Below are 10042 nucleotides of genomic sequence, written 5' to 3'. Positions count from 1 at the left end.
AAGGTCACATGAGGCAGATATGTCAAACACTTTAAACGACTTCTTCTGAAGAACTGGTAGTTATAAAATCTTAATATTTGGCAGGTGGCTTCCTGGGAAAGAGCCAAACAAAGTTTGCGAATGAAAATGACCTTGACCTACTTTCAAGGTCACAGCGTTCAAATATGTCAAACAGTTCAAACAGCTTCTTCTGAAGAATTAAAAGGCATAAAATTATAATATTTGGCTGGTGACTTCCCGGGATAGAGCTCACCAAAGTTTGCAAATGAAAATGACCTCAACCTACTTTAGAGGTCACAGAGGTCAACAACATTTTAATGGATTTGTTCTTGAGAACTAAAAGGAATGGATTCATAAGATTTGGCTGGTAGCTTTTTGGAATAGAGCTAACCAATTTGAGAAGGAAAATGACATTGACCTACTTACAAGATCATAGGGAAAAATATGTCAAGCAACTTCTGAAGAAGAATCAAAAAGCATAGAATCTTATAATAATATTTTGCTGGTAGTTTCAACAGATGGAGCCAACAAAGTTTGCGAGGGAAATATTTTTAGTGCAATAAAATATTTAATGAGAATATTTTGCTATGACTGCTTAAATATTCAGGTGAGCGATACAGGCCCTCTTGGGCCTCTTGTTTTTACTAAAGTTTACTTACTGTGGGTTATATAATTTAGGGGCCGAGATCGAGATGCCCGAGATTGAGTGGTTAAGGCGTTTTGATGACTGCAATCACTAGCCCTCCACCACTTGATAGTGGGGTTCAAGGCCTACATGGGACATGCAGTCACCATGCGGGTACTGAATGTCGGCAGGGTACTGATTTTTCTTTGGGCACACATGGTCATTTAAGGATAAGCCAGGATTTGGTTGTGGAGGAAAGTCTTGAGTACCCAGAGAAAAACCACAGATTTGCGACAAGTACCTGGCGACTGTGTATGCATGCCCCATGTAGGCCTCAAACCCACCTTATTTAATTGGGTATTACTCTAGATCTGTCATATTGAAGAACAGGGTCCTATCTTAGGAAGTTAATTAATTAACACATTTCTTGGATCAGTTGTTAGTGTCTGGTGATCAAAATAATAATCGTCTAAAACTGTCCCAGCTCTTAGTTCCGGGGCAGTAACAGCTTCCTCCGAATCACCATGTGAGATCCACTTTCTGTCACATAAATAACTTGTTTTGAGGTTTCCAGTCTTGATGTCAGTGGAGCTCCCACTGAGGTCAGCAAGCTAGAACAATTACGGCCTTTTATGTTGACCATTACATTGTATGCAATATGTCGTAAGTTGAAAACAATTTACGCAAAACTTTCTGCGTGAGGCAAGCAGTACATATATGAATGTGTAAAAATGGCCCTAGTATTTCAAAAAAATATGTATATACCATTTAGAAAAATAAAAATAAATCACCGACATAGATTTGTAACACTAAATATACTCGCAGCTGTTTTTCAACAATTTCAATGGACTTGTTCCTATTCTGTGTAAATGTTTTATATATGTTATTGGTTATTGAATTTCTATACTCTGATAATGGTCACAGGAGCACATCAGGCCATACCGTCTGATATCACACACCTGTTTATAGTATAAACAGTTATCTTTAGACTGTAATCAACTCTGCCATGCAGCTATCCTGTCAGATTTAGGTTATCAGCCATATACCTTACAGGTACATTTATTGTATTACCCATAATTAACACCCTGCACTCGATAAGCACCCCATCAATATCCCAGCTCCCTCTTTTTGGGGGGGGGGGGGGGGGGGGGAATGTAATTAGACACCCATCCCAGACCTTACCTGCAGGCCAGTCCATGATTTATAAAGTACTAATTATATAATTATGCTTTAAGCAGAGAGTTTGTATGTTCAGTCATCATGGCCATGGTTATACTTCCTGTAAAGAGTGAACATATGAAAGATCTGATACCCAACCTTCCAATCATAAGTCATACTGGAATGTTAATAATAGCTGTCAGTGGTTACAACAGTGGAATGACTTTTTCTATTATAGTATTATGTAATATTATCCTGCATGCCTCTTCCCTTTAAGCTAATTTTTAACCCCCCCCCCCCCCCCCGGGCACCATTTATGACAAATATGGTATATAACATGTACATACATACATATGTCAGGGATGTTAGATGTACTGTGCATGCTATACCTATACGTTGAGCTTTATATCATAATTGATAAGTGTCAGATTAAGAACATGATTACAATATGTATAGGTCATGACAATACACCTGTCCTAGGATAATTGGGTCAATATACCTGTATTCCTATAGCTATCTCAGCATCAGTATACAACTGTCAGGAATGCTGAAAAAAATCTTCTACATATATATAGAATACATATATATACATTTTTTGTGTATATGTATACATATTTTGCGTTGCACATCAATTTTCCCACAAAAAAACGATGTCCAGAATGCCCGGAAAATCCACCTCCAACATGAAATTTTGACACAAAAATTGTTTTCTCATGTCATTTATTAATTAATTACCCAGGGGTTAATATATAACAACTTCTTTCTGTTCAATTAATTTACATCTTGTATTCATAATTCAAGCTTTTTATTAGTGTGTTCATGTATTAATTAATGTTCGGTATTTGTACTTATACAATTACAATTCAGAAAATAATTACATATGGCACATATATAGTACTTCAGCTACGTATACATAAATAATTAGCTTTTATTGTTTCATCTACTCTATACTATTAACTCATTCAGCCCTGAAATTTCATAATGAACTATTCTAACCTTTGAATTGGAAGAGTTCAAATGTGTCTTTAGGGGTAAATGAGTTATGGCCCAACCCTTTGTTACACTGAGACATGTTGCAATATATATAGACGTCATGCATGTACAGTACTGGCTTATATGGTGTCATTGAGTACCGCGGTAATTGTATTTGATCAAAGTCCAGAACAGTCCATTCTTATTTCGTATTTGAATCTAGTGGTAGTATTAATTGTGATGGTGTATATATACACATACAGTGTATCTACACAATTAAGGAAAAACTAACATAATTAAATCATACATGTGTAGATTTACAGATTAAATCAAACTATTTTCATTACCAATATAAATGATATTGAATAGAGTTTTAGATAATTGGTGAGTTTGCTTTGATTTATATTTTAATGAATTATAAATAAGAAATTTAAATGATTTATTATTATAATACAGGTTTACAGTATGTTACAGTATGCACAAGTCACGTTCTTACCTGAACTAAACTTACTTTGCTTAGCGTGTACATTGATTCAGATTTACATTAGTTACTGAATGATTTAATTCTGAGGATGAAATTGAAAAAAAAATCTTTGAAAAAAAATCTTATTTTGTTTACTGCTTTAGAATTTTAAGTCCATTTTGCAAAGGTAATGAGGTCATTATCTGACCATATTTTCATAGGCAGAAAACACTATTAAGGATATAAATATATATATATACACACCATGTAATGTGTAATAAACGTAAACATCAGAGGTGTGTATATATATATATGAAGTTGATCAAATAAACCTAATTATCACTGTCTAAATTAGTGACACTCAAAATTGGAACTATGCATCTAGCTGTAATAAATATACATGTATATCAAATCTGTATCAATCATAAAAGGGCTGTTTTATATTACACATTTATGGACTTTTGTGCTGGTGAATATGATGTGATAATCACATCATATTCACCAGCACAAAAGTCCATAACTGTTTTATTATATGCTTCAACAATAGAATTAGAAGAAAAAAATCATGATTCTTATCTTTTTTTTTTTGGAAGGTTCCCAGTACTCCAAACATATTTATAAAATCATGCTGTCTGTTGCAATATAACCAAACAAAAATAAACAGTTTAAACATTTATTGACCAACTGTTCAGCTGACAGCTGAATGAGAGAATGATAGAATATCAAAACATACACTTTTACATCAATAAGAGGGGATATCGATAACAAAGTATATCTTAGATTGTGATAAAGAAATAAATTCATTATGTTAAGACTGCTTTTATTTCTTATTGGTGGATTTCGTTATCCAAATGTTAGCGGCAATGTCATTAAATTCATCATCGTCAAAGTCATCGAGTAAGGTATTCATTTGTGAATTAGACAGAGGCTGTAACATACAGTTTCCTAAATCAAAATCACCTAACTCGTGAGTATCAAAATTCAGATTATTAGGTTCAACAACACTGGACGCATCTCTTTTCATCCTTTTCACAGGTCCATCTACATCCAAGCCGATTCCCCGACTAATAGTGTGGGACATGTGTCTTTTTGTGCTTACATCCGTGAATCCTGTGTAGGTTTTTAAGCTTTGCTCGGACTTATGGCCAGTCACAGTCATTATATGGCGGCTTGGCACTTGAGCAGAATCTGGAAGATGGACAGAGGTAGCCCGCAAACTGTGATTTGTATACTTGCGAGACAATTCATATTTTGTGCTCAAAGATGTCATTAGTCTGCCAAGTTTGTTGTGTCCAATGGGAGCATTGTCAAAGTAATGTCCGCACTTGTTAGGGGTCTTCCTTACTTTGGGGAAAAGGTAGGGACATCCGGGGGGCAGCATCTTCACATATCTCACAAAAGATTTTACTGGGCACCTGTTGTCATCTTCTACAAAATACAAATAAAAATATGATGAGTACAGTTAGAGATTTGGGTTTGGGACTAGACTAGAATTTTAAAATAGTTTCAAAACATTTTAAGTTATCTTGATTTTTTTTATAATGCATGGATATACACAAGTATTTAATAGCAGGTACATACCTTTAATTTCATACATTCTGCCCTCTGCAGTGTTGGTGTCTGTCTGGTGATTTTTGGTCAACTCATCTATGTTGAGATAAATATACCTCCAACCTTCTGCGTCTGTCGTTGTAGCGAAGTCGGTTTTCTTTAGATCCCGTATATTTTCTCTTCCAAGACGGCCAAAATGTAACATAATGTCGACAAATACTTTGCATTGTAATGACTCCGGATCCCTGACATTAAATGACGAGTATAGCTTCTCCAAGTTGGCTTTATCGATGGGTGGGTGATGCTATATGCCTCCTAGGCCCTGCCTTTTCAGTTCCACAGACATGGCTTGGAAAGCTCGTTTAGAATTTGGGAATTCTGCACCATTGATGATATCGAATTCCAGCAAATGTCTGTTTAAACCATGCCTTATGGACGTAAGGATTGATTTCTTATACAGTTCACCTTTACACGAACGGGCCTCCGTGAAGAACTTGGCTAGTGTTGTATCCAAAAGTACGGCATCGTAGCTTATAAAGTGTTCATCCAGGTTCTTTTCTTTCAGATAAGCCTGAAAGACTCGCACTGCGTGTTCTGTTGCTTTGTTCATGTTCAAAGCGTCTTTATCGTCCAGCAGTTTCTGGAAACTTTGGGCTGTAACACAGGCGAAGTGTTCGCCAGTACTTGCCATCGTCTGTGTTGTCGTCTGACAGAATGCGTTCCGGTATTACTGCGCATGCGCTACGACAAGGTTGCGGGGAATTTCCATACAAGCTATATTTAGAAATCGATATTCACCGGATAACCAGTCTACATGAGTTTTTGAGGACTGGTCACGTGTATAGGATCCGACCAATGTGATTGCGAGAAATGTTCATGCATATAATAAATATATATATAGACCCATATATATAGCATCACACAGCTGGCTCAGTCATCACAGACAGCCAAATGTAGCATCAGCTGAAAAAATTAATAAATAAATTATAGTGTACCGGCAGTATACTAAATGTATTTCAACACAAAATCATTTGATCAAATAGATCTGTAAAGTCAACACCAAACACCCAAACTATTTCAAAAAATAGTTTGGAAATAAAAATAGTTTTGATAACTTGAAATAAATATAAAAATTTGATTACGGTACTGTAAAGGTAAAAATTCTCGCGTATGGAAATGTTCGCATTATGGCTATATACAAACTGATTGCGATATAGTTAAATCTTAGCATCGACAATGGCTGCAGGCTGGTTCTGAAAAATATTAAATGTATATTTAATCTTTGTACAGTGCTTGAATATGTTCATGCTATTTATTTTCTTGAGGCAAAAAATTCAAGTTTTCACAGTTATAGTACATGTTATACATTGTAAAATGAGGCTTGCACCCTTTTGCACATTGTATGAAGGTACCATAGCCCGTATGAAGTTTGATCATACAGTATTTATGTTATTTGTTACTTTTTTTCAGATGAGAAAGTGATATTGAAGAATGTGTCTGGAGAGTTCAACGCTGGGAACTTGACGGCCATCATGGGTCCTTCTGGAGCTGGTAAATCATCATTGATGAACATACTAGCGGGATACAGGTACATTTTCTGATTTCAGGGAACCGAGTCTTTAATTAAAAGTTTGGTAAAAAAATGTGCTCAATCATTTCATGTTAAAAACACTAAATAGGTTAACGTTCAATTTAACTCACTTAGGGTCACATGTAGCATGTTTCGAACACAGCAGTGAACATTTGTATCAACACAAAGGTTTGTCAATTTAAAACAATAGAAGTACTAACATAAATTGCTGGTTTGTTTCACGTTATACAGTACAGAGTGAGAACAAATTAGATTGTTGACATATATAATGTATCTAAAACATTAAATTATCTTACAATGTATATAGATCAATGTAGATCATCAGTTTATACTGTTGACGAAAACACGATATTAAGTAAGCTTGGTGATTATAAATCATTTATGTGGTACTAAAGCTTACTACTTTATGCTTATCAATGGGACAGGACAAAGAACATCACAGGCCCGATCCTGGTAAATGGTTACGACCGAGACCTGCGTCGGTTCCGTAAGAACTCCTGTTACATCATGCAGGATGACCACCTTCTGCCCCATCTTAGTGTGGAGGAGGCCATGATGTGCTCTGCTCACCTTAAACTTGCTGAGAAAATGTCACTTCGGGAAAAAGAGGGACTGGTTTGTATACATTTTATTTTTTATCTCTACATTTGAACTGGAGCCTCATTGGCTGAGTGGTTCAGGTGTCTGGCGTCTATGATCACTAGCACTCCACCAAAATGTCGTAGGTTCAAGGCCTACGTTAGGCAGGTTGGTGGTTTTTCTTTGGGTTTTCTTCCACCACCAAAACCTGGCATTCAATGATTTTTAAAGGTTAAAAAATTATGGATTCATTACGGGATGCTGAAGCTGTACTTACATGTAATGTTAATGTGACTGTTTTACCATGTGACGGGATGCTGAAGCTGTACTAACATGTAATGTTAATGCTGTGTAAGACTTCAGGTCCTTATATGACTGTTCTACCATGTGAATGGTTTATAGTGCTGATATCACAAACATCATGTTAAGGATGAGGTTTATAAAAATTGCTTCTTTTGTTTTCCTTGAAAAAACCCATTAGAAACATTTACACCAATACCAATTTATATTGTTCATGAAGATTCTTGAGACCTTTATGTCTGAAGACTTGACAAGATATTAACCATACTATTTTACATTGTAAAGGTTGACGAGATTCTGGAGGCGTTGGGTCTGATGGCAACAAAGAAGACACGGACAATCAAATTATCAGGTGGTCAGCGGAAACGTTTGTCCATCGCATTGGAACTGGTCAACAATCCTCCGATCATGTTTTTCGATGAGCCCACCAGGTAGGACTGTTGACCTGTAAACAGGAGTTGATATATGAATATGTTTATTGGCTGATTAAAAATAGTTAATTTAAACCCAAACATTACTTTTTTTGCATACTCCATGAAGCAATTAAAAAAAAGAGTGTATATTAGTGTGAGTATGTGGGGTTTTTTCAGAATCAATAATTACATAGTTCAGTAGAAAATCAGACTTCAAAGAAATAAATCTGTCCTTTAAACCAATCAAATCACATAAATGTATACAAAAAAAACATATTAGAAAATACTGTAATGCATGATTCAAAATTTAATTAAAATTGTTTAATTAACCTGAAAGATTAAAACCCATGTTATGTTTTATTACAGTGGCCTAGACAGTGCCTCGTGTTTTCAGTGCGTGTCCGTACTGAAGGCCCTGGCAGGCGGGGGGCGCACCATCGTATGTACCATACATCAACCCAGCGCCAAACTGTTTGAAATGTTTGATTATGTAAGTACTGATGAATGTATCATGAAATAGAAAACATTATTATAATAGCAAAGTTTTACTTTATACAAAAACAAAGTACGTATTGATGATGATATACAACATTTGATATGGCGCCCTATCTAGCTAACCTAATCCACCCTATAGCGCTTTACAGTACATACATGTAGATATACAATTGTTTTTTACAATCAATACAATTTGAGGAATTCGTAGGAGCTGCCTTATCAGGAGCTAACTAGTAGTCCTATGCCGCCTGGCTAATAACTCCCTATGTGTGTATGCCTGCGTGTGTGCTGGAGATGTATTAAACGTGTTGCAATGTTTCAACACCAACAATTCGACATTTCATATTTCCAAACTGATGGATCTTATTGAAGAAGGAGAACATTATTATTATGTTCCATAATATTAATTGTTCATTATGTAGCATAAGTACTTTAACTTGAATTCTGTTAATATAAAGGTCCTGAATACAATCAAGATTTATTCCTTGTGTTTCTGCTCCGAGACAATCCTTTTTTATGATTATAGCTTATTAATGTATATGTGTGATCCTGTAGTCATTCTCTTAAAACACATACATTTTCATAAAAAAAACATAGTTTGTGTTTTAAAAATGTTACAAAACCCTTCCACAAAAAAGTAAGTAACTTTTTAAACGTTTTTGCCAAACAATTTGTTAATAAAAAAGTCCCTTCAGTGCAAACAAATTTTCAGTGTGTATTTTATGTTGTAGCTGTACATGCTAGGGGAAGGTAACTGTATATACAGAGGAACAATAAAGAATGTCATTCCATACTTCCACGCACAGGGCTGTGTCTGTCCTCCCTACCACAACCCAGCAGACTTTGGTAAGTACTGTAACACAATGTAGTATCATAGTCTCATAATCACAGGCAAAACATTTTCCCTTTAGAAAATACTTAAGTTTATGAGTAAATACAAGTTGTAAATTTGTATGGAAGTATGAAGTTTTCAAATCTGTAGTTTGTAGAATATAAGTTCTAATTTTACAACAGTAGTTTTATCACATACCTGTTGAATCTTGTTATAGTAATACAACCAATTTTCAGACCATGAAATACAACGTTCTGTATTGCACATGTGTAATACGGAATGTTGTATTTACCTACTAGCCGGAACTACTTTTTATGGGAATCCCCTTGTCATGGCGAACTGAAAAGTTCCCGGTATTTGCAAAAAATATCAAAGTTTATAAAATCTTTGTATCGATCTCTACTAGACAAATACGGAAGCTATGTGATAAAAGCAAGTCTGTGCACTGGTGAATATATTCGTCCGCGCAATAAACTTGTGCTTTCTTATTCGTTAGAAAAACACAAGTGTGTGGTCATGCATATGTATCAAGCTATTTGTAATACGTACCCTTTTGACAAATTAAGGCAAAAGTTGAATCTGGTACATATTGTATTTGCATTATTATTTAAACTGAAAACAATATATGTGTGTACTGAGAAAATTATCTTCATGAGTATTTAGGGCTGCAACGATATATCGTGCGACAATCCATCACGATAAATTGAATATGGTAGGATTTTGGAGGTTACGAAACACCTATGATATTTTCAGGATTTTTTCGTTTTTGAACTAAGTCTACTCATATTGGTTCCAACCTGCCGAGTGATAGGCTTTGGTTCTACTGTTACTATATGTATCGTGATACGTATCATATCGTCATGTTAAAGTGTCGTTGCAGCCCTATGACTCTTCCATTTCAATTATGAAATGAAATTTTCAGGATTGAACTTGATAATATATTGGTATATTGATGGTAAGACCAATGTATTGGTATATTGATGGTAAGACCAATGTATTGGTATATTGATGATAAGACAGTAACTGAAGTGCTTCGTTATCTGGTCCCAGTCAGAACAATTAA

General features: G+C 35.2%; 1 protein-coding gene across 1 annotated transcript in view; it reads left to right on the top strand.

Moving 5' to 3' along the window:
- LOC110463744 (ATP-binding cassette sub-family G member 1-like) overlaps window positions 1-10042 on the top strand; it is a 30427-nt gene that overhangs the window by 1210 nt on the left and 19175 nt on the right. The window contains exons 2-6 of the mRNA XM_021518580.1: window positions 6240-6357; window positions 6786-6975; window positions 7525-7670; window positions 8019-8142; window positions 8879-8993. Of these exons, the coding sequence (XP_021374255.1) occupies window positions 6240-6357; window positions 6786-6975; window positions 7525-7670; window positions 8019-8142; window positions 8879-8993 (693 nt within the window). The remainder of the gene's footprint in view (window positions 1-6239; window positions 6358-6785; window positions 6976-7524; window positions 7671-8018; window positions 8143-8878; window positions 8994-10042) is intronic.

This window comes from Mizuhopecten yessoensis, unplaced genomic scaffold, assembly GCF_002113885.1.
Source record: "Mizuhopecten yessoensis strain PY_sf001 unplaced genomic scaffold, ASM211388v2 scaffold10923, whole genome shotgun sequence".
NCBI classification, from domain to species: Eukaryota; Metazoa; Mollusca; class Bivalvia; order Pectinida; family Pectinidae; genus Mizuhopecten; species Mizuhopecten yessoensis.
This window is presented reverse-complemented; position numbering and strand designations above follow the sequence as displayed.